The 25,369-nt window shown below is 39.6% G+C and overlaps 1 protein-coding gene and 1 non-coding gene across 4 annotated transcripts in view; both read right to left on the bottom strand.

Moving 5' to 3' along the window:
* Positions 1 to 25,369, bottom strand: part of TP53BP1 (tumor protein p53 binding protein 1) — a 104,201-nt gene that overhangs the window by 53,210 nt on the left and 25,622 nt on the right. For all 3 annotated transcript variants that reach the window (XM_070423789.1, XM_070423783.1, XM_070423799.1), the window contains exons 6-12: positions 24,929 to 25,087; positions 23,069 to 23,198; positions 21,129 to 21,295; positions 19,550 to 19,676; positions 17,172 to 17,266; positions 11,121 to 11,329; positions 548 to 1,847 (exon numbers count right to left, since the gene is read on the bottom strand). In XM_070423789.1, coding sequence (XP_070279890.1) covers positions 548 to 1,847; positions 11,121 to 11,329; positions 17,172 to 17,266; positions 19,550 to 19,676; positions 21,129 to 21,295; positions 23,069 to 23,198; positions 24,929 to 25,087 — 2,187 coding nt within the window. The remainder of the gene's footprint in view (positions 1 to 547; positions 1,848 to 11,120; positions 11,330 to 17,171; positions 17,267 to 19,549; positions 19,677 to 21,128; positions 21,296 to 23,068; positions 23,199 to 24,928; positions 25,088 to 25,369) is intronic.
* Positions 10,462 to 10,568, bottom strand: LOC138999719 (U6 spliceosomal RNA). The gene has a single exon (XR_011469436.1). It is a non-coding gene; the product is annotated as a U6 spliceosomal RNA (small nuclear RNA).

Genomic DNA, 25,369 nt, shown 5'->3' with positions numbered 1-25,369 from the left:
AGCTAATGTCATACATAATATTCTACAAATATTTCCTGGACTTCAGAAAATAGACAAAAGGCACAAACTAATATCTTTTTCCAGTTTAAGATTTAAGATGTATATATGTTGAGCCAAATTAAGAAACTTTTCTTAATACCCATAAAGAGGAAACAACCAATAACAGCATATTCATTAACAGAGTTCTTTACTGCATAATCAAAAAAGATCCTGTACTTCAAGGCAACTGTCAAAATATAAAAATTTGGAGCAAGATTGGGACTTTAGTAGAAAACACCAGATTGGTATAATTTCTACATATTAATAAAAATCATGTTGATTACTCCTAAGTCATAAAGCTGGTAAATATTAAATGATCTCTGATTCCATACATAATTACAGTTACAAAAGAATACAACCCAAATTTTTTAATTTCCCATTATTAGCTGTTCATAAACATAAATCCAAGTTAATTTTCAGCCTTGACATAAGCATGTAGTTCTCTCTTACCTCCCATTCCAAACTGTAATATGGTTGGAGACACAGAACAATTTACAATCACACTCACCACTAGAGCTTTCACAGAAGCTTTGTGAGGTGTGGGCTGAGGCCTTCTCTAGCTGCTTTGTATTAGCCATTTTTGAGTCTTCTGGTAACGAGTTATCTGTTTTCTCTTGAGGTTGGGTCTGCTGCATCTGCCGGTCAGGCTTTGGAGCATCACCTTCTCCCACTGAAGTTACGGGAGGCTGTGGAGAGTCAGCCTGTACATGTTCCTTTTCTGCAGTCACTGATTTCAGATCTCCTTCATATTCAGCACTCTTTTCTTCCTGTGTATCAGCTCTATTCTCAGCACATGGTTCTATTTCTGGAGCATCATCCTCCCACAACTGGGAATCTGAGCATTTCTCCACTCCCTCTAAAGTTTCAGAAGAAACATCAACTCTGGGAGATGGTTCCTTCACATCTACAATGACAACACTCGAGTCCTCTGAAGTAGCTTCTTCCCATGCTTCTTGGTCCTTATGTTCCAATTCTTGGTCAAGGACTGGAAGCTTTTGGGGGGAATCAATACTAATCACACTGGTTTCAACTTCCATAGGTTCCTGACATTCTTGTTTTGGGGTTTCTTTTGAAAGACACAACCCTTGGGACTGAGTTTCAGTCAGAGCAAGGTGTAATGGGACACTCTCCATACTTTCTTCTTTTAGCTCCTCTCCTTGACTTTCACAAGGAGTCTCGGGAATTTCTTCCACCTCAGACCCTGAAGACCCCTCCTCTGGCTGATGTTCTTTAATTTCCATAGCTTCCTCCTGATCTAGCACACTAGAGAGTGCCTCCGATCGAGTAGCTGGAGAAGGAACTGCCTGACTCCCTGAATCACAAGTGAGATCAATACAAACATCTTCTGCTACAGTCTCTTCTCTACCTTTGCTACTAGCAGCTAAAATGCTAATGTCGTCTCTGGTTTCTGTGTCATTCCCCTTTGTTTCATCGGCATTCTGATTCACTTCTGTTTGTCCATCTTGTGCTGGATTCATCAGGATACTATTATTTTCAGCAGGAACAAGTTTAGAATTGAGAACTGGAGACATGGGTTCAGTATCCTCAATCTGTGTGTTTTCTCCATCTTCATCAATCCTGTGAGAACTCAAACTCTCCATCTTTGGGGACTGACTATACTCACTTGCAGAAAGCACCAACTTACAAGAATCCCCTGTCAAAGAAAGCCCAAGATCCTCAGTGGAATTCTTTGGTTCAGTCTCTGAAGTTTTAGAACACTCAACAGTCAAAGAAGAACTATGCAAATCTCCACCTTTCTTTCCATCACTTGATTGTTCTTCCAAACTTGGAGATGGAATGAACATGTCCTATGGAAGAATAAAAAGAGACAAATCTTCATTTGTTCTTAATCATATTTCTTTTCAATCTAATCCCTGAATTCATCTAAAATGTCTAAATCAATTATTCAAAAAAACTAAAGAACTCTAGGACCATATTCTCAGAAATACAAATCACCAGTCTTTTCATCAATACAAGTCACTCTGTTTAATGCTTTTCTTATGAATCACTGGCACAGAATAAGCATAACCAAAAGAAAAACATGAAAGTATTAACTTACACTCGTAGGGGTAGGAAGACACTTAAATTGAGCTGTACATTACCAACCTATACATATAAAATCATGTCATATATATGATGGGCCCACAATTACACAGGAGTCATTTGAACATATGCCTACAAAGCCCACTTCAGTTCTAAAAAAGCAGGAATACAGGATGGGGCAAAAGTAGATTTACAGTTTTAAGTACTCAAACACAGAGTTTATTCTTGTATTATTATTTATTAATTATTGTATTATTCTCCATACAAATAACTATAAACCTACTTTTGCCCTACCCTATATAATTATTTCAATTTCAAAATATTCTAGCACTCATAAAGCTGATGTTAAAATCTAAAACTTTTAATATCACTAATCAACACATACCAACAAGGATGGCTGAAGTTAAAAAGACTACATCCTGTTGGTGAGGATATGGAACAAGTACATCTCATACATTGCTGATGGGAATGAGAAAGGTACAGCCACTTTAGAAAAAAGTATGGCAGTATCTTATAAAGTTAAACATACATTACCATATGACCCAGAAATTCTGCTTGTGGATATTAACCCAAGAGTAAATAAAATCGTATGTCCACACAAAGATTTTTTTTTTAAATATATTTTATTGATTTTTTACAGAGAGGAATGGAGAGAGATAGAGAGTTAGAAACATCGATGAGAGAGAAACATTGATCAGCTGCCTCCTGCACATCTCCTACTGGGGATGTGTCCGCAACCAAGGTACATGCCCTTGACCGGAATCGAACCTGGGACCTTTCAGTCCACAGGCCGACGCTCTATCCACTGAGCCAAACCGGTTTCGGCCACACAAAGATTTATATGCAAATGTTCACAGCAGTATTATTCATAATAGCCAAAAACTGAAGCAACCCAAATGTTTGTCAACTGGTGAATAAATTGTATATTTCCATGTTATGAAATACTATTAACAAGGAAAAGGAATAAAATATTAATACATGCAACAATATAAATCTCAAAAATATGCTAAGCTAAAGAACTGAAGGAGTCAAATATATGGTGACAGAAGAGACTAGACTTCTGGTGATAAGCACACAACAAAGTATACAGATGACCTATCATAAAGTTGTACACCTGATGCTGTATGTTATAAACCAATATTTTTGCAGTAAGTTTAATTTTTTTTTAATTTAAAAAAACTCAAACACAAAAAGCAAACACTTTATGATTTCAATTATATGAAATTGTCAAAAAAAAAACAACTACTGTAACAGAAGGCAGATAAGTGGGTACCTAAGGTGAAAGAGGGGATCAGGGGGATGGGGAGGAGAAATCAATTGCAAAGGATTATGAAGAAACTTTTTAGGGTGTCAAAATTATCCTATACTCTGATGGTAGTTGTGGTAACGTATTTGTATACAATGCCCAAAATTCATCAAACTATACACTTAAAATGGCATTTTAATTTTATGAATATAATACCTGCATTAAAAATAATAATAACCCGGGGACCCTTTCCCCCTCCCCACTTGGGAGTCTGTACTTGTTCTTCAATAAATCTCCACCTCTGCTATACCAAAATAAATAAATAAATAAATAAATAACCCAAAGCTTAATATGTTTTATGTAAGAACTACATTTAGTGTGTTACTTTGCAAAACATAAATGCTATAAAACTCTAGACATAACTGGTATGACATTCATTTCCTATGATTTTTAAGATAATGAGGGCCCTGGCAGGTAGTTCAGTTAGAGCAGCGGTTCTCAACCTGTGGGTTGCAGACCCCTTTGGGGGTCGAACGACCCTTTCACAGGGGTCGCCTAAGACCATCGGAAAACACATATATAATTACATATTGTTTTTGTGATTAATCACTATGCTTTAATAATGTTCCATTTGTAACAATGAAATTGGGGGTCACCACAACATGAGGAACTGTATTAAAGGGTCCTGGCATTAGGAAGGTTGAGAACCACTGAGAGCATCATCCTGATACAACAAGGTTTCGGGTTCAATCCCTGGTCAGGACACATACAAAAATAAACCAATGCATAAATGAGTGGAACAATAGATCAATGTTTCTCTCTTTCTCAAATCAATAAGTAAAACAAGAGAGAGAGAGAGAGAGAGAGAGAGAGAGAATGAGAATGAGAAATCAAGATAGGTTGCCAAAAATTCTATATATTCCATAATTTCTGGTGTTACTGTTTACCTTTCCAAATGATAAAAATAGCCATAAATTTGAGCCTGCTCATTTATTCTCACACATGACTGAGTGTAAATTGAGTCAACAATTCTAAATGGCAATTTGGCAATACACAATAGCCTTGAAACAGGTTATATATCCCTTGGCCCAATAATTCCATTTCAAGTAAATTATTTGATGGACATAAACTGAGATTTAGATGCAATACTGTTCAGTGATAAATTATTATTTAGAATAGGAAACGATATGAAATATCTTCAATGTCTGAAAAGAGAATCATTTTAAAAATTATGATATACTCACATAATGGAATACTTTGTATTACATAAAATTGTAGACGTTTATGAAAAGATATAGAAGAACATTTAGGCTATGCATTAAACGGAAATTTTTTATTTTAGTAAAAAATATATTTTTTGTTATAGTCTTCTAATACATTTTAATATAATTTTCATGTATTTTTAAGTTAATAAACATGCACTATAAATAAGAGTAGCTATTTCTGAGACAGAATAACTGATCTTATTTTCATTTATCTGTACATTATACATCCTCTAAAACAAATATGTATCATTTTCTTGTTTCAAAAATTAAGCCATTTTACAAAGGCTCATAGATAAGACATCACTAATAAAACTATAAATACATTTTTAATGTGATACTCACATAAACTGACATTAACTGCTTTACAGTGAATAATGTTGTGCAACCACCACCTCTACCTAGTTCGAAAACATTTTTTCTTAATATTTTTTATTGATTTCAGAGAGGAAGGGAGAGGGAGAGAGAGATTGAAACATCAATGATGAGAGAGAATCATTGATCAGCTGCCTCCTGCACGCCCCCTACTGGGGATCGAGACTACAACCTGGGCATGTGCCCTTGACCGGAATCAAACCCAGGACCCTTCAGTCTCCAGGCTGATGCTCTATCCACTGAGCCAAACCAGCTAGGGCAGTGATGGCAAACCTTTTGAGCTCGGCGTGTCAGCATTTTGAAAAATGCTTAACTTAACTCTGGTGCCATGTCACATATAGAAATTTTTTGATATTTGCAACCATAGTAAAACAAAGATTTATATTTTTGATATTTATTTTATATATTTAAATGCCATTTAACAAAGAAAAATCAACCAAAAAAATGAGTTCGCGTGTCATAGGTTCGCCATCACTGAGCTAGGGCTTAAAAACATTTTCATCACTCAAAAAGGAAATCCCATACCATATCCATTAAGGAGTTGTCCCCCATTATGATTTTTTTAATGTATTTTTTATTGATTTCAGAGAGGAAGGGAGAGTCAGAGAGAGATAAAAACATCAATGATGAGAGAGAATCATTGATTGGCTGCCTCCTGCACGCCCCACACTGGAAATCGAACCCACAACCCGGGCATGTGCCCTGACCAGGAATCGAACCATGACCTCCTGGTTCATAGGTCGATGCTCAACCACTGAGCCATGCCAGCTGGGCATTGCCCCCCATTATGAATACCTTTTAGGCATCATCAAACTAAATACTGATGTGATTTTCATTACAGAATTTTTTTTCAATATACTATATAGAATTTCAGTCAGAGTAAAATTTCAGGGCTAATCAACCTATCAACAAGCTATGTTTCTAAAGACTACCTGGATCTAGCCTCCAAGTGTCTGGCCCCTAATAATCCACAGTGCTATGGCTCGCTGCAGGTCTAGTCAGAATAACAGAGCTAAGTGAGCAAAACCCATTCAGAACTCTGGATAAGGATGGATGGAGAACTATCTGGACCACATTCAATATGAGTCAATCTTTAATCGCCATCACTGATTTAGTGAATAGTTCACAGAAGTCTAAACAAATATAAAAAAGATAATTATCAATTCCAGAGAAAATAAATTATGCAAACAGGGAAAAATAATCATAATATTCCACAGGCTCTGCTGTGAATAGTGTTTATGTCAGTGATGGCGAACCTTTTGAGCTCGGCGTGTCAGCATTTTGAAAAATGCTTAACTTAACTCTGGTGCCATGTCACATATAGAAATTTTTTGATACTTGCAACCATAGTAAAACAAAGACTTATATTTTTGATATTTATTTTATATATTTAAATGCCATTTAACAAAGAAAAATCAACCACAAAAATGAGTTCGCATGTCACCTCTGACACGCGTGTCATAGGTTCGCCATCACTGGTTTATGTTAATAGTGCTCATAATAATGTAAATTCACAATAATTATTTAAACAAAATTATGTCACTATACAGGAAACATGGGGAAATAGTTTAAAATTTTTTTTAAGAACGTATGGAAATATAATAATCCTATATAAAATCCTAATATGCAAATTGACCAAACGGCAGAATGACCAGTCGCTATGACATGCACTGACCACCAGGGGGCAGACGCTCAATGCAGGAGCTGCCCCCTGGTGATCTGTGCACTCCCACAGGGTGAGCACCACTCAGCCAGAAGCTGGCTCATGGCTGGCAAGCGCAGCAGCAGTGGAGGGAGCCTCTCCTGCCTCCGCTGCAGGTGGGCAGTAAGGAGCGAGGGGTCCTGCACTGCAAGAGCCCCGGACTGCAAGAGGGATGTCTGACTGCCAGCTTAGGCCCGATCTCCAGGGATCAGGCCTAAGCCAGCAGGCGGACATCCCCCGAGGGGTCCCGAACTGCGAGAGGGCGCAGGTCAGGCTGAGGTGACCCACTCCCCCTCCCCGTGCACTGGGCCTCTGGTAATATATATAATTATGTAGGTAAATAACAAGAAAAAGCTTAAAGAACTGAAAGTGGTTGTCTCTGAGTATGGATGGGGAGAGACCTCATTTTAATTATCTGACTCCTTTTCTGGCTTTTACAAATGGTTTTTATAAAAATCAACCCCTAAACATAAAAAATAAGTTGCAAAGGTACTATTCAGAGATTTTTTAGAAGGCATGGACTGTACTGGCTGAGAAATCTTAAAATATGAGTCCAAAAAATTAGACTAGGTCATCTTAGGTTCCAGGGACCTTTGAATTATGTTCAGCATCACTCATTTGTCTCAAATTTTCATTACTGGTTTTATTTCTGACTCTGATGGTCTTTGGTAAATGTTGAAGGTACGGCAATTTCTTCAATAGTGTCTTTTTCTTCAAAAAGTCAGTTTTCCTTTTGTGGCCAGGAATCACTTCCCCAGGTAGGGATACCACTGCATAGACTTTCATTTCCTTAAAAATCCTGTTTAGTTACTGATAGACATCTAGTAAGTGGTCTCTAATATCACCTACCTTTTCTGAAAAACCCTTAATGCTCTGCATCAGTGCTTATAGCTCTCATTCCTAAATTCTAATGGCTCCTCCAAACTATATATGTTCATGTATAACGTTAACAGAAAAATAAAAGCTAAAGAAAAATTTTACTTTCACTGCTAGCAACAGCTGATCCTTATGGAGTGTTTATCACGTGCAACCCACTATCCTAGGCACTTTACATAGTATACTAAGTCATTTAACCTTCTCAACTACCCTATTAGTTAGGTAATATCAATATCCCCATTTGACTTGCTGAGGAAAATTAAGCTCAGTTTCAACAGGTCACAAAGACAGAAATGGCAGAACCAGGAGTAAGTCCAGCAAATTTTGACTCTAGAGTCCTTGTTTGTTTGTTTGTTTGTTTCCTTATTTATTTATTTTAGCTTTACCACTTTATAGATTAATGAATCATTATTTTAAGTAGAAAGCAACTTGCCGAAACCGGTTTGGCTCAGTGGATAGAGCGTCGGCCTGCGGACTGAAAGGTCCCAGGTTCGATTCCAGTCAAGGGCATGTACCTGGGTTGCAGGCACATCCCCAGTGGGAGATGTGCAGGAGGCAGCTGATCGATGTCTCTCTCATCGATGTTTCTAACTCTCTATCTCTCTTCCTTCCTTTCTGTAAAAATCAATAAAATATATTAAAAAAAAAAAAAAAAGTAGAAAGCAACTCTTATATTATCTTGGTGATTTATAAATATGATCATTAACTCAAAAAATATAAAAATTTGAAGCATTTTTTTAAAATCCTCACCCAGCCGAACCGGTTTGGCTCAGTGGATACAGCGTCGGCCTGCGGACTGAAGGGTCCCAGGTTCGATTCCGGTCAAGGGCATGTACCTTGGTTGCGGGCACATCCCCAGTGGGGGGCGTGCAGGAGGCAGCTGATCGATGTTTCTCTCATCGATGTTTCTGGCTCTCTATCCCTCTCCCTTCTTCTCTGTAGAAAATCAATAAAATATTTTTTAAAAATAAAATAAAATAACCTCACCCAAGGATATTTTTTCCATTGGTTTCTAAAGAGTGGAAAGGAGGGAGTTGGGGGCGAGGGGGAGAAGAGAGAAACATTGACATGAGACAAACATATGGATTGGTTGCCTCCTGCACTCGCCCCTACTGGTCCCAGGGAACCTGCAACTACGGTATATGCCCTTGACCAGGAATGGAACCCGTGATTTTTCGATCTGCAGACTGATGCTCTGACCACTGAGAAATACTAACCAGGGCTAGAATCCTTGTTCTTAACCACTCTACCAAAACACTTCTAATGATTTGCACAAAATGGAATTTTCATTAAACAAATGAACAAAATGAACAAATAAAGCAATTTCATTTCTTTCTTCCTACTGCCTCTCTCTTCCTCACTAAATTTATGGTATATTACTATTCATTTTTAAATATAAACTTCCATTACAACACCTGTAAACTGAAAGGCATGAAAGAAGTTCTCCCAATAACACTAAAATAACTCCCCACTTAAGGTCTTATAAGAACAGGCATTTAGATTGACAATATAATACAGTCATTTAGATTTAGTTAAAATCCTTCAATTCCCTATGCATAAAACGTAAATTTATTCTTTTTTAAATATTTAAAATTATACAAATGAGATGTTAGTTTTCCTTTGCTTTTTTTAAAAAATATATTTTTATTGATTTCAGAGAGGAAGGGAGAGGAAGATATAAACACATCAATGATGAGAATCATTGGTCAGCTATCTCCTACAAGCCCCCTAACTGGGGATCCAGCCCAAAATCCAGGCATATGCGCTGACCTTGACCTCCTGGTTCATAGGTTGACACTCAACCATTGAGTAACACTGGCTGGGCTTTCTTGTTTTTAGAAGAAAAATAATTTCTCATTTGAAAACTAAAAACCATCCTGACCTTGAATACATATATGAATAACCCATGGACACAGACAATAGGGTGCTGAAGGCCTGGGGTGAAGAGGGAAGGGGGGCGCTAGGCTCGAGGAGGTCAATGGGGGCGGGGGGGAGGGAAAGGGGACATATGTAATACTTTCAACAATAAAGAATTATTTTTTTTTAAAAAATCCTGATAACCTCAGCACAGGAATAATTAAATTATGTTACATCCAGAAATATTTTACAAGTTTTGAAAGGATAATATGAAACTGAGGTAACACTAAAAAAATCATTATGATACAATGTTAACTGGAAAAAGATTAAAGTTGTATGTTCACTATAAACAGCTTGATTTTTTAAAATGTAGGCATGGCCTTAGTCCGTCTGGCTCAGTGGATAAAGCGTCGTCGGCCTGCAGACTGAAGGGTCCCAGGTTCTATTCTGGTCAGGGGCACATGCCCGGGTTGTGGGCTCGATCCCCAGTGTTGGGGGTGTAGGAGGCAGCCAACCAATGATTCTCTCTCATCACTGATGTTTTTTTTGTTTGTTTTTTAAACTTCATAAACACAAAAAAATTTATTCTGAATAGATCATTTTATACAGAAATCATTGAAAAAGATGTTCATTAATTAGCTATGGACTTAACAAATCAAACTATCCAAACAAAATAAACAAGGCAATATAAAAGTTTAAGAAATTTACAAAAGCGGTACAAGATAACTTAATTAGACGGATACAGTCTATAAAATCTCTTCTTTCACTGTACAATTAGAGATCTATGTAGGTTTTTTTTAAGGGGATAAAAGAAAGGATGTTTTAAGGTTTCTTTGAGAGTAATCCTTTTAGTTGGCTCATACTCCAACATTTTCTGAATGAGGTCAAAGAGAAGCTCATGTTCAGCATAAATAGGGGTTTACAACGCCTTGAAACATATCTGCTGGCAGAACTGTGTTCATCTCAGTCCAATCAATCATGATGGAAATATTTACATTTCCTAAGAGTAAGTCAATATCCATGTTTATGTTCACAATGAAAATTTAAACATCTACTAATAGAAAAATATGGAATGCTTCACGAATTTGCATGTCATCCTTGGGCAGGGGCCATGCTAATCTTCTCTGTATCGTTCCAACTTTAGTATATGTGCTGCCGAAGCGAGCACATCACTGATGTGTTTATCTCTCTCTCCCTCTCTCTTCCTTCCTGAAATCAATAAAAATATATTTTTAAAATGTAGGCATGGCTCTGGCCAGTGTGACTCAATTGATTGGAGCATCATCCCATGAACCAAAGGGTGGCAGGTTCGATTCCCAGTTGGGGTGCATGTGATGGGCAGCCAATTGACGTTGCTCTCTCACATCTCTCCTTCTTTCTCTCTCTCAAATCAATTTTTAAAAAACCAACAAAACAAAACAAAAACATAGGCATGTAGAAAGATAAAAATAACTAGTAGTTGCATTAACGTAAAATAATGATTAATGGCCCCTTTTAGTTTTGCAGTAACATTTTCAAAAAGTTTAAAGACAAGATGTTAGGTGACTCTGGAAATGTTCTAAAACTAGAACATTGTGACAACAGTTATACAACTCTGTAAATTAACTAAAACATCACTAAACTATACACTTAAAATGGGTGAGTTTTATGGCTTATAAATTATACCTCAATAAAATTATTTTTTTTAATGTTAGGAAAAAAATCTTTCTATAATACTCACATGAGAAAACTCAGGCTGGGATGGGATAGGAAGTGACCCAGGAGTGAAGACTGGTGCACTCTGAGACACTGGTGTTGAGGCTTGTGGTGCTATAGTGGGCTCAGGTAGGACAGGGAGGTTTTCTATCTCCGCTGGTTCATCATCTTTAAGTTTCTTCTGAAAAGATTCTCTTTCTTCTTCAGATAACATTGACATATCCATTGGCTCATCTGGTTTAAAACAGGTAAAACTAACTTAGAAATAAGCATTCATTAATACTTCTAATACCACTAGTAAAAATCCTATGTAATAAAAGCTTAAAATGCTGAGTGTCCAGTCATCCATTGAACCAATCAAAGCATAATATGCTAATGATATGCTAAGGCCGCTGAACTGCTCACTATTACGTGCACTGACCACCAGGGGACAGACGCTCCAACTGGTAGGTTAGCTTACTGCTGGGGTCCGGTCAATCGGGACTGAGCAAGACGGGCTGGACATGCCCTGTAGCCCTCCTGTGGCCCCTCCCCAGCTGGCCAACCTCCTGCGTCCCTCCCCGGCCCCAGCTGCGCACCAGTGGGGTGCCTCAACCTGGCCTGTGCCTTCTTGCAATCCGGGACCCCTTGGGGGATGTCGGAGAGCTGGTTTCAGCCCGATCCCACAGGCAAAGCCAAGAGACCCCACTGGTGCACAAATTCATGCACCAGGCCTCTAGTTACATTATAGAAATTTCCATTCCTAAAAAAAACACTAACTTGATTTTCAGAAAAGCTGATAGATTGACTGGGCCATAAAAATCCGAAATACTTCCTTCCGCAAGCTCCCAAAATAGTCAGTTATAGATTAAAGTAGGTTTCACCTGGGGATAACCACCTACCTAGATGAAATGTTAAAACTTCTGAGCCTCTTTCCTGATTATAACTCATTTTTCACATTTTGCATAGAAAAGCCCAAATTAATGGCACTTAATTTAGCCATCATATATTCTGCCATAGGCCTTGAAATATAGTGAACTTGTTTACCACTCTAAATAAATATTTACATATTTATGAACTCATTATATTTGCATTAACTGCTAAGTGCAGAAAGATGGGTACCAGGACAAATACAGAAGAAAAAAAAATCTACCAATGCCAATTAGCACTGATAAATCAAATAACTAAGTACAAAACACTAACCTAAGACAAATTGCTTAGGAGGGAAACAGGCACAAAGCCTTGTTTTCCCATAGTATACTACCCACCTGCAGGCCATCAGCATCTTCCTCAGAACCTAACTAGGTATTTGATTCATCAATCCTTTCCCCCTTATCTTACAACTTGACTCCAAAGAGACTTGCTCTAAACCAGTGGTTTTCAATAATTGTTTTTAATATATTTGTGTTGATTTCAGAGAGGAGGGGAGAGGGAGAGAAAGACATAAAAATAAAAACATCAATGATAAGAGAGACACATCGACTGGTTGCCTCCTGCATGTATCTCAACCATGGCCTATGATTGAGCGCAACCAAGGTATGTGCCCTTGACTGAAATCAAACCCAGGACCCTTCAGTCTGCAGGCTGACACTCTATCCACTGAGCCAAACTGGCCACGGCATACAAGAATTTTTAAAACATGCACTACCTGACTATTTAGTCAGGGCCACTGACCTCTTTTCCTTTAGCTTGTCAAATAAAAGAAATGACAACAGCCAACACAACAATAGCCGTCTGATGTGAATGCCCTATCTTTAACCACAGATATATAGGTCATATAATAGAGTTGCATCTTATTGGTCATGTCGCCTAGTAAGGTTGAAACTGATTGGTTAATTCTTGGTACCAGAACTTCATATATACAAAGTATAAGCACCTGATTTTTTAAAAAGTCAATTTGGAGCAAAAAAGAGTAGGGAATTCCAAATTTTATTTATTTACTTATTTATTTATTGTAAATCAATGAAAGTTATACCTATTTTTTGTTAGATGGGCAAAAAATATTTTTGGTGATTTTAGTAATCAGTTTATGTGTGCCACGAGGATAAAAAAGTTGAAAATCACTGCTCTATACCACTTTCACAAACTACCTCTGCCACTCAGTTTTTTTCCTAACATCACTCTCATGTTACCAGCTAATCCCAACCCCAATTCCAACCCCTTGCTGCTTACTTGGCCTCAACCTCACCTTCCATTCTAATTCTAGGTTCGGTCAGGATCTGCTGCTGTACGCCGTTATTACACTACCACAGCTGTGTTAAATATTCCCATTATACTTTTTTATCTTTCTCACCATGACAAAGCACTTATTAATACATTAAGCGCCCAGCCTGTTTTGTCTTCTGGATGGAAAGTATATTGTCAGTCATGGTGACTGACTGGGCGCTTAATGTGTTAGGGACCTGCTGCTCTAAGCACTACATATAAAAAGGCTTTAGGTTAATAATCTTAGCAAAAAACAAAACTACAAAAAGCATACATAATCCTACAAACAGTTATGAACAAGTATTAAGCAAATACATTAAATCTAAAATACAATTAACAAGGGAAAATATTTTATTTTTTATTAAAACCAAAGAACTCTGAATCATATACATAACATGATCCCAAATGTGTAAAGATATTTCTTTATATTTATGCATAGAAAATATATCCAAATGCTAATCTATATATATAAAAGGCTAAGTGACCAACCGTACATAAGTCTGACCGTCCGACCAACTGACCGACAGGCTGGTACATATGACGCACACAGCCAATTTAAAAATAAACATTAACTCTCACATGCGTGTTATCTGTCCCTGTCTGACACTGGCCTCCCATTTAAATTAATTCAAACACAGTTTCCCGTGATGCCAGTATTTGCGATGACTATTAATAAATCACAAGGGCAAACTCTAGTCAGAGTAGGAATATTCCTATCTGGACCCGTTTTTGGACATGGTCAGTTATATGTTGCTTTCTCTCAAGTTCGAAGAGCCTGTGACATTAAAGTTAAAGTTGTAAATACTTCATCACAGGGAAATTAATCAAGCACTCTGAAAGTGTTTTTACTCTTAATGTGGTGTACAGGGAGATATCAGAATAAGTTTAATCAATTTATCAGCCATTGTTTTTATCAATGCTTTTATATCATGTTTTTGTTGTTTTTAGATCATGTCTTTGTTGTTATATCATGTCTTTGTTGTTATATCATGTTGTTATGGTTTATTTACTAATCAATAAATAAACTAGTTATAATTATATCTGGATTGTGGGATCATGGGTGATTTTTATTTTCTTCTCAATTTATTTTATTTTTTTATCATTACTTTCCTATATGCTTTCCAAACTTTCTACAATGAGTATAGGCATACTTCATTTTATTGCACTTCACTTTATTGTGCTTCACAGATGCTGCATTTTTTACAAATTGAAGGCAGACTCTCCACCAGCAAAAAGATTACTCACTTTATTACAATATTTACAATACTCACTTTACTACAGTGGCCTGGAAGCAAACTTGCAACATATCTTAAGTATGCCTGTTATTAATTACTAGTGGCCTGGTGCACGGATTCGTGCACACTGAAAGGAAAATAATTAGAAGAAATATTTTAATATTGCTATTCATCCTTTCTCTATAATAGAAGTGTCAGAGATGAAAGAAAATTAGTAAAATGTATATAAAATCTATACTAATAAAAGGGTAATATACTATTGAGAGCAGACTTCCATCCAGACAAAGCCACAGCAAAATGTATATAAAATCTATACTAATAAAAGGGTAATATACTAATGAGAGCAGACTTCCATCCAGACAAAGCCACAGCAGCTGCGAGGCCTGGGGCTCAGGCAGCAGTGGGCTCAGGCAGCTGTGAGCCCCAGCAGCTGTAAGCCCCGGGGCTCAGGCCTCGCAGCCGCAGCGGCCAGCAGTGGCAGCAGCAGTGGGGTGATGGGGGCAGTGCCTTCCCTTGATCAGTCTGGTCACCTCCCCATGGGAGCGGGCCTAAGCAGTCAGTAGGACATCCCCTGAGGGCTCCCAGACTGTGAGAGGGGGCAGGCCGGGCTGAGGGACCCCCACCAGTGCACAAATTTTTGTACACCAGGCCTCTAGTAATATACAAATTCATTAATAAATAAACAATAACAACATAATATAAAAGCAAAGACATGATAGAAAAACAACAAAAACATGATATAAAAACAACATTGATAAAAATGATTGATAAATTGATTAAACTTATTCTGATATCTCCCTGTATACCACATTAAGAGTAAAAACACTTTCAGAGTACTTGACTAATTTCCCTTGTGATGAAGTATTTACAACTTTAACATCACACACTCTTCAAACTCGAGAGAAAGAAACATATAACTGACCATGTCCGAAAACGGGTCCAGATAGGAATATCCTACTTTGTCTGCAGTTTGTCCTTGTGATTTATTAATAGTAATTGCAAATGCTAGCATCATGGGAAACTGTGTTTAAATTAATTTAAATGGGAGGCCACTGTTAGACAGGGACAGATATCGTGCACGCATGAGTCAATGTTTATTTTTAAATTGCCAGTGTGCGTCATCTGTACCGGCCGGATGGACCGTCAGTCAGACGTATGTATGGTCGGTCATTTAGCCTTTTATATACATAGATGTTTACAATCAGGGAGAAAGCACCTTTAATATAATTATTTTTATATGTTCACACTACAGATAGAAGAAATGGTTCTAAATATAAACCAAACGTATTTTGATTAATAGCAGTTTTTGTAGAATAGATTGACTTTTATTTTTTACTTAAGACATCACTAATCAATCATGCTATGCTTAGAATATTAGTCCATTTGGAAACCTACAAATTATTTCAAGAGAAAATAGCCAGACAGAAACTTTGTGGCAGAAGAAAATATAAGATTAAATTTTGCCATGGGTAAATTACACTTGAAAAACAGTTAAATATATTTCTATATTTATATCACTTGAGAGCAGAGAGGGGGATATCATAGGAGGCATATACCCAACAGTTATGGAGGCAGCTGCCTGAGTTCAAATCCTGCCTCTATGACTTATTAGTTGTGAGATCTCCCTGTGCCTCCATTTCCCCATTTATAAAACAGAGATAAAAGTAACACCTACTTCCTAGTATTGATTCAATGATAAAAAACAAAGCACCTAAAACCAAAAGGAAGGACATAAAATAGTGTCTGGGATATACTAAGTATTCAATAAAAATTAGTTATTGTACCACTATTGGTATGAAAAGGAGAAAATCATGGAATTTATTGGAAAAGGTTTTGTAGGAATTTAGAAATACCTTGAATGACTGGATAGGAGACTAGTATTGAGCAAAAAAAGTTTACATAATGAGATAAATTAAGTAAAAGGAAAAATTTTCTTGTGAATAAAGTATAAAATCCCTAGGAGAAAGTGAATGAAGTCAAAGTTTCTACAACCTGCTCCTAGCCACTCTGACAAAAACTGCTTTGATAATAACAAAAATAGCCCAGCCGGTGTGGCTAAGTGGTTGAGTGTCGATCTATGAACCAGGAGGTCAAGGTTTGATTCCCAGTCAGGGCACATGCCCAGGTTGTAGACTTAATTCCCAGCAAGAGGCAAGCAGGAGGCAGCGGTCAATGATTCTCTCTCATCATTGATGCTTCTCTCTCTCTCTCCCTCTCCCTTACTCTCTGAAGTCAATAAAAATATATTAAAAAAATAATAACAAAATAGCCTATAAAGACAAACAAAACAATTTTTGGTTCCCTCTCATCAATAACATGCAAATATGTTGCTGAAAATTACCGGCAATTAGTAATAAATCCAGCTCTTCACTATACTAATTCATTTGAATTTAACTTGAAAACCTGAACATTTCCCCTTAAGGGTCTTTTTAAAAATTAAGTCAACAACACCGAGTTCTCAAGAGAATTGGTGCTAGAAGAGCTAAGAACTGAGACGAGCACTTTACACTAGGCCACTTCCCTAAAGGTAAGACAGACAAGTCCTACTGAATAGTTTAGGTCAGTGTTCTAACATATAAAGAAACAGTATATTTTGCAAGGCAGAAGTGCTGCTCCCCTTCTAATCTCAGATCAACAGACAGATCAAGAGAGCTCACCTTTTCTTCCTTCTTCTTCTGTGGGACTGCTAGGAACAATAAATGGGGTAGATCGGAAAGCATCAGGGGAAGGAGCAACAAGATCTGAAGAATTCCTTTATAGAAAGAGAAAATCACAGATTATTTTTAACCACAGCCACAGTTTTGCACCTGTTTTCTTCCTTTTTAATAGCAAAAATGTCTAAGCCATTCAGACCAATACTTATTAGCATTTCTCTCAAAAAGCTACCTGAGGCTTGTGGAAGAGCCATCAATAATATTTCAATAACTATTTCTCACATGAGACATATCCAAAATTAGAATTAAAAAAAAAAAAGAGTAGCTCGGCCCACGTGGCTCAGTGGTTGAGAGTCGACCTATGACCCTGGAGGTGATGGTTCAATTCCTGGGCAGAACACATGCCTGGATTTTGGGCTTGATCCAGAATAGGAGGCATGCAGGAGGCAGCCGATCAATGATTCTCTCATCATTGATGTTTCTATCTCTCTCTCTCTCTCTCCCTCTCCCTTTCTCTCTGATGAATAAAAAAATATTTTTTAAAAAGTAAGCATAATGCCGAAACCGGTTTGGCTCAGTGGATAGAGCGTCGGCCTGTGGACTGAAGGGTCCCAGGTTCGATTCCGGTCAAGGGCATGTACCTGGGTTGCGGGCACATCCCCAGTAGGAGATGTGCAGGAGGCAGCTGATCGATGTCTCTCTCTCATCGATGTTTCTAACTCTCTATCCCTCTCTCTTCCTCTCTGTAAAAAATCAATAAAATATATTTAAAAAAAAAAAAAAAAAGTAAGCATAAAGCCATCCTATATAATAAAAGGGTAATATGCAAACTGACCCTAACAGCAGAAAGACTGGGAATGACTGGTCACACACTGACCACCAGAGGGCAGACGCTCAATGCAGGAGTTGCCCCCTGGTGGTCAGTGCGCTCCCACAGGGGGAGCTCTGCTCAGCCACAAGCCAGGCTGATGGCTGCCAGCACAGCGGTGGTGGTAGGAGCCTCTCCTGCCTCCTCAGCAGCGCTAAGGATGTCCGACTTCAGTTTAGGCCTGCTCCACGTTGGCAAGTGGACATCCCCCGAGGGCTCCGGGGCTGCCAGAGGGATGTCTGACTGCCAGCTTAGGCCCGCTCCCCCAGGGAGCAGACCTAAGCCAGCAGGTGGACATCCACCGAGGGGTCCCAGACTGAGAGAGGGCACAGGCCAGGCTGAGGGACCCCAGGCCAGGCTGAGGGACCCCCTCGAGTGCACAAATTTTTGTGCACCAGGCCTCTAGTCCTATATAATAAAGAGGTTATATGCAAATTAACCCTCATGCCCTCACAAGATGGCTGCCTACAACCAGGCTGACAAGGGCGTTAGTGAGGAATGACCCAATGACTGAAAAAGCAGGCTGTTTGGGGTGACCAGGCCAGCAGGGGGGGCAATAAGGGGTGACCAGGCCGGTGTGGGGGCCAGTTAGGAGCGACCAGGCTGGCAGGGCGGGGGCAGTTGGGGGCAACCTGGCTAGCAGCGGGGGGTCAGTTAGGGATGACCAGGCCAGCAGGGGAGGCAGTTAGGGGCAATCAGGCCAGCACGCAGAGGCAGTGAGGGGTGATCAGGCCGGCAGGGGAGGGCAGTTAGGGGCAACCAGGCAGGAAGGCAGGTGAGCGATTAGGAGCCAGCAGTCCAGGATTGTGAGAGGGATATCCAACTGCTGGTTTATGAAACCCGATCCCTGGTTTCACGCCTAAACCAGCAGTCAAGGGGTCCCAGATTGGAGAGGGTGCAGGCTGAGCTGAGGAGACCCCCATGCCCCCATGCACGAATTCTGTGCACCAGGCCTCTAGTATGATTATAAGAGAAAATGAATGATCAGACACAAGGACATCATGGTTGAAAAACAGATGAGAAAAGTACTAGAAAAAGAATTCATCTGCTGATTTTTGAGACAAAATATTTACTCCATTTCTGCCTATTAGAAAGATCATGCACATTTTTATTTAAAAGCACAAACCTCTTTGCCCTAACACAGAGAAAAAGAAATCCAACTAATGTTTACTCTAGTATAACCTATTTCCCACCCCTATTAAATGGGAAGAATTTTTAGTCAAATAAAAGAGCAGAATGCTTGTTTGGGAGGTATAACAGTCTCTTAGTAATCGGGCAGTTTCTTCCCTAGTGAAACCTTTGGGATACTATTATAAAATTTCCAAATGGGAAAGCAGATCTACCTACCTTCAATGGTCCTACTAAGTTCTTACCCCCAAAATTCTAGAGCCTAGATTTTACCTTTTGGTTTCAAAAAGAATGCTGAACTTGTGGGCAAGTTTAGCTCTTTGAACCCTAGCCGTAAACCCTCAGGCACATGTCTCCCTGGCAGAGCTGCTTTAGGTTTACTTACGTGGAAAGGCTCTCCTGAACAAGGGACCTCTGACCAGAGAGCTGCAGGAGCTGCAGGGTGGTGGCAGGTGTGGAAGCCAGAGAACACCCACCTTCTTCCCTTGAAGGAGTAGAGCAACCATCAGAAACTATTGGGGGGAAAAAATCTAGTTACATTGACTTCTCAGACTGACATGACTGAGTTGTAAAAACAAACAAAAAAGCACTCTGAACTGCAAAAAGAGTAATAAACAGATTTCCAACCATGTTCCAAGAGGGTAGAAACTGCTTTCTAATTATAGTACAATTAATGAAATGTCATGCTAAACACCCCTCCCTACTAAATTATAGGTTTTTTTAATAAAAAATTGACAAAAAGAATTCCTTAGTCCTTTATGTCATGATTAAAGCTTGAAAAAGGCCAGAATCCTGATACCTTTGTTTGATTGCTCTTCTTTCTTGTGAAGGTTCTATTATAAAACAGCAAGTGAGACTTTTATTTCAAGGTCTACCTAAGGTGAAGTAAGCTCATGCCATAATATGGAGTTGGGAGAAGTCAAAATAATACATATGACACCTTAATAATATGAATGCAGCAATTTTCATGATTAGAACCTGAGCCTCCTCAAAAGGAGACAGAAAATACTAACATGTTAGTAAAAGGATATATAAATAGCCAGTACTGATTTACAGTATGAAGAGTCTCTTGTTGGTCCCGTCTAAGCAACAGATGGAGTATCAGCTTTAGTAATCCCAAGTATAAAGGAATGTCTTAAATACAACCTTATAGATTTAGCGAGAGACCAAAAAAGATTCCTTAGTGACTCTTTGGATGTTTTGCACATATTGACAGCATAGTAAAGGAATATAACCCTCTCTTCTTCCCTCATTACAACCAACACATTACAGCAGGTCCTCCAACAATGTCATCTCATTCAACATCTTTTTGTTTTAATGTTAATGAAATGTCCTGTAAACTTACCTCTTCTTTATATCAGTTAGCCTACGATAAATTGGTTTTGTTATATGTTGTTTCATTCAAAATCACATAACCTATTGACAACATGAGGACTTGAGGTATACTTTGCTAGTTATTACTGAAGCTTTCTGGCTCTGTGAGGTAACAGAATAAAGGGTTGGTGGGGGTTAACAAAATGTAAAACAAATACCACCCTAGTCTTCTAAGTTTTACATTCTTTCTCCTAGACCATAACTTCCTATTTGTGAACTAACAAACAGATAAGTACAGTTAGCCAGGGGAATATGAAAAAACGTATACTTAATTATGTTAAATTTTGGGAGACCTATGACAAAAGAAATAGCTACTCTGTCCATAGTTATTAAATTTACTACATTAGCTATTACTCCTCAATATCTCCATTTCCAAAAGAGAGAGAAAATTATGTTAAAATGTTAAATAACAATCATTCTCAAAAAGACTTTCTCATTAATCAGCTAAAGGCATATTTTCCTTCCATATCACAAACAAGCCTGCATATCTATAAAGTACCTTCTAACTTAAACAGTAGCCACAAAACAGAAATAAAAAGTTTTTATCTTTGGACAAGAGGAACTATATATCAACTAATTACTCTTTGTACCTGTTTTATTGCTCTGGTCAAACAAGTCTTCCTGAGTTGACAAAACCTCAGGCTCTGGTAACTTCGGAATCTGCAGTCCACCTTCCAGTATTTCTTGAGCAGATATTTGTTCTTTTGTTTCCACAGTAATAAGAGATACTTTGGGACTAGGAGGCATGTCCTCTGACCTAGGAGATTCACATCACCAGGAGAAAAAGTTGCTATGTTCACATGTTTTCATCTTTGAGCTAATAAACTTTTCCTGTGTTTTGTCTGTTTCCCTTTAATAATTTCAAAAATTTCAATAGTTTTAGTATATATAACTACCTAGTGAAAATTAAGTAAGATACTATTTGATGATACAAAGCCCTTAGCTCATTTCAAAGCCTGTCTAAGTCTCTCACACAGCAATACCTCTTTTCAACTCTACTCACTGCTGCACTACATGAGATTACTGATGAGTCATTTAGGAATTTTTGTTATATATGCTATTATCTACACATGCATGAAGAATTTTAATCCAGACTACAGCAATGCCAGTTCTACCAATGACCTTCCAAGGAAAGGGCCTGGGTGTGAATTATTCTCTGAACTTATTGCCACACACATTACCTTCTGTTGGCCTTTTCCATTTGATCTACTAAATCTAAGCCCCAAACCAAGACTCCACACTAGTACTATTCACACATGTAAGACATTCATTGCTGATCCCTTTCCAGATTCTTATGAGATTTACCTACTCTGCAATTACCCAGAGTAAACAGAATAGCAAAACTAGCTAGAGTGCAACTTCCTAAAGAAAAGCCTAGCCTGGCCAGTGTTGCTTAGTGGTTGAGCATTGACCCATGAACCAGAAGATCACAGTTCAATTCCCAGTCAGGGCACATGCCCAGGTTTCAGGTTGTGGAAGAGGGCGTGCATAAGGCAGCCAATCGATGATTTTCTCTCATCTCTGATGTTTCTATCTCTCTCTCCCTCTCCCTTCCTCTCTCTAAAATCAATAAAAACATATTAAAAAAGGAAGGAAGGAGGGAAGGAGGGAAGGAGGGAAGGAGGGAAGGAAGGAAGGAAGGAAGGAAGGAAGGAAGGAAGGAAGGAAGGAAGGCAGGCAAGAAGGCAGGCAGGCCTAAAAACTCAGGCCCAGTTATAAGCTGAGTGTTTTGCATTAGAAAGTCAACTTCTCTTTATATTCAATTTTATTCAGGACCCCAGAACCCCATTCCCCACTATTTCTTTTTTTAAAATCTTCATTGTTGAAAGTATTACAGATGTCCCCTTTTTTCCCCATCGACCCCCTCCACCCCACACCTGCCCCCTCCCCACTATTTCTACAGAAGGAAGTAACAACATTGAATGTTTAGTTATCCCCGCCCCAAACTGGAAGCATCCCACTTTTCCTCTGCCAATTCCAAACCTGAGCTGTTGACCAGATGCCATACTGTTTTAGAAACAACAATCACAACAGGCAGAAGAGAGATATACTGCCCAATTCCTACCAAATTAAGAGCGTAATGAACTTGGGAAAGAATATCTCCCTGCATCTTTATCATAAACTACCAAATGCAGGTTACCCAATAACCCAAAACAATCTGGGTGCTCTTCAAGTACAGAAATAGTAAGACTTTCAAATATAATATTCATGTGACTCCTCCTAACACCAGAGAGGCTAGAATACCTCCCACAGAGAGGCAGTAGACAAAGATCAGAGAGGAGTAGCAACCAAAGATTAAGGAGTAATGCTTATAGTTACAGCAGCAATAAAATGGCTTTGTAATATGCCTAAAGATAAGGACACAAAGAGAATTCATGAATAATCAACGTTTATATTGGACCAGAAAAATGTTAGGGGGAGGAAGAGGGAGAGATGAAAATCAAAAATTTCTGAAAATCCTGGCCAAGTGAAATGAGTATAACCCTACAGCAGAAACCCAAAAATACTTTCTAGAAAGAAGATGGGTTACCTTGCAGTTGATGGATTTTGCTCTTCTACCACATGTATGTCCTTACTGGGTTGTGCTACCACAGGGACATCCTTGCTGGGCTGTTCTGCCATGGAGATATCGTCATTGGACTGTTCTTCATGCTTAATTGCTTGAAGTTTTAGAAGATAGAAAGGAGATATTAAAAAAAAAAAAAAAAAGAAGGAAGGAGATATTTAATTTTTCAAAGTACTAGAAGCAGTCCCTAATGCTTTTTTAAAGGTAAAGATTTTAATAGACAGAAGTCCAATTAGAAAATAATATATTTTCCAAAAAAGAAAACAACCAATAACTCACCAAAAAACACTAAACTGCAAGTCATCAACTGACAAGTACTTGCCAGACAACTCTGCAACCTTACTGTATTAACATCTACACTAATAAAAGAGAAACATGGTAATTGGCGTACGACCGCTACCCTTCCCATTGGCTAATCAGCGTATCCTTATGCAAATTAACTGTCAGCCAAGATGGCGGCCGGCAGCCAGGCAGCTGGAAGACAACATGAGGCTTGCTTGCTCCAGGGACTGCAGATTCCAACGTTCCCCGCCTGCCTTGCAGGCCTCTGAGCTGGCAGTTTTAAACTTTGTAACAAATATAGCCGGCTGGGATCTCAGAGCTGAAGTTATACATTGTATCGATTATAGAACGGCAAACAAACCAGCAGCGGAAGCCTCAGAGCTAGAGCCAGAGCTAAAGCTGGCCCAGAAAAAAAAAAAAGGAGCGGTTGGGAGCTTCAATCAACAACTGCCAGCCTGAAAGCAGCCCTCAGCCCCTCACCCAGACTGGCCAGGCACCCCAGTGGGGACCCCCACCCTGATCCAGGACACCCCTCAGGGCAAACCAGCCGGCCCCCAGGCCTCTATCCTATATAGTAAAAGGGTAATATGCCTCCCAGCACCGGGATCAGTGGAGCCAAGAGGTCTCCTGGCACCAGATCAGCATGACAGGGTGCAGCGCCCAAACCCCCTGTGGCTCTGTGTGTGACAGGGTGTGGCATCCCAACCCCCTGATCGGCCCTGCTCTGTGTGAGACAGGAGGTGGTGCCCCAACCCCCCCCTCCCCTCCACAGGCCCTGCTGTGTCTGTGACAGGGTAGAGCCATAACCTCCCCATCGGCCCTGCCCTGAGTGTGACAGTGGTGGCGCCCCAACCCCCTGATCTGCCCTGCTCTGTGTGTGACATGGGGTGGTGCCCTAACTCCCCTATCGGCCCTACTCTGTGCGTGACGGGGGAGCTCCCCAACCCCCTGATGGGCCCTGCTCTGTGCATGAGAGGGGGGAGCTCCCCAACCCCCTGATGGGCCTTGCTCTGTGCGTGACGGGGGTGGGGGAAGCAGTGCTCCAACCCCCTGATTGGCCCTGCTCTGTGCATCACAGGGGGTGGTGCCGCAACCTCCCCATTGACCCTGCCTTGAGTGTGATAGGGGGTGGTGCCCCAACCCCCCAATCAGCCCTACCCTGAGCGTGACTGAGGGTGGCATCACAACCTCCCAATCCGCCCTGCTCTGTGCATGACAGGGGGCGGCGCCCCAACTCCCCAATCAGCCCTGCTCTGAGCCCGACCAGGGGCTGTACCTAGGGATTAGGCCTGCCCTCTGCCACCCAGGAGCAGGCCTAAGCCAGCAGGTCATTATCTCCCGAGGGGTCCCAGACTGCGAGAGGGCACAGGCCGGGCTGAGGGACGCCCCCTTCCCCCCCGAGTGCACAAATTTTTGTGCACGGGGCCTCTAGTAGATTATATTAACTTAGATAGCTATAAAATGTTATCGAGGAAAGAAGAGCTCTAGCACGAGATGAAAATCCTGATAAACAACTCCAAATGCCAAAAAACAGTTTCATACCAGTATTAGCATCCACATCAGACAGCCTCGTATAACCAGAGTTGGTGGTTACTGACTGTAGAGGCTCTTTGTCTACTTCATATGGCACAGTATTTTCCTCAACATCCTGGCTCTGGGAGAGTTCCAGAGCCCCAAAGCCCAACTGTGATGAGGCAGGATCTAGGAACAAGGCCCAAAGAAATTAGGTATCATCCTGCAATATTATGCACCACGCAAGGTGCTATCACTTAGCAAAAGAAGGTCATGTTACATCCTTCAAATCAAAGCCTTGCCCTCCCCCAATTTTTCAAAATAAAAGCAGTAAAAGTGAAGGGGGAAAATGTGTAATGAAGCAAAAAAAAGTTGCATACTATAAAACCTTGCAAGCACCTAATATAAGTAGACTATGTCTACTTCCTGAAAATATACAAAAACCATACCCCATACTCAATAATTCAATGT

The sequence above is a fragment of the Myotis yumanensis genome, unplaced genomic scaffold (assembly GCF_028538775.1).
Source record: "Myotis yumanensis isolate MYYU_CA2020_CCGP unplaced genomic scaffold, mMyoYum1.0.hap1 SCAF_1, whole genome shotgun sequence".
NCBI lineage: Eukaryota > Metazoa > Chordata > Mammalia > Chiroptera > Vespertilionidae > Myotis > Myotis yumanensis.
This window is presented reverse-complemented; position numbering and strand designations above follow the sequence as displayed.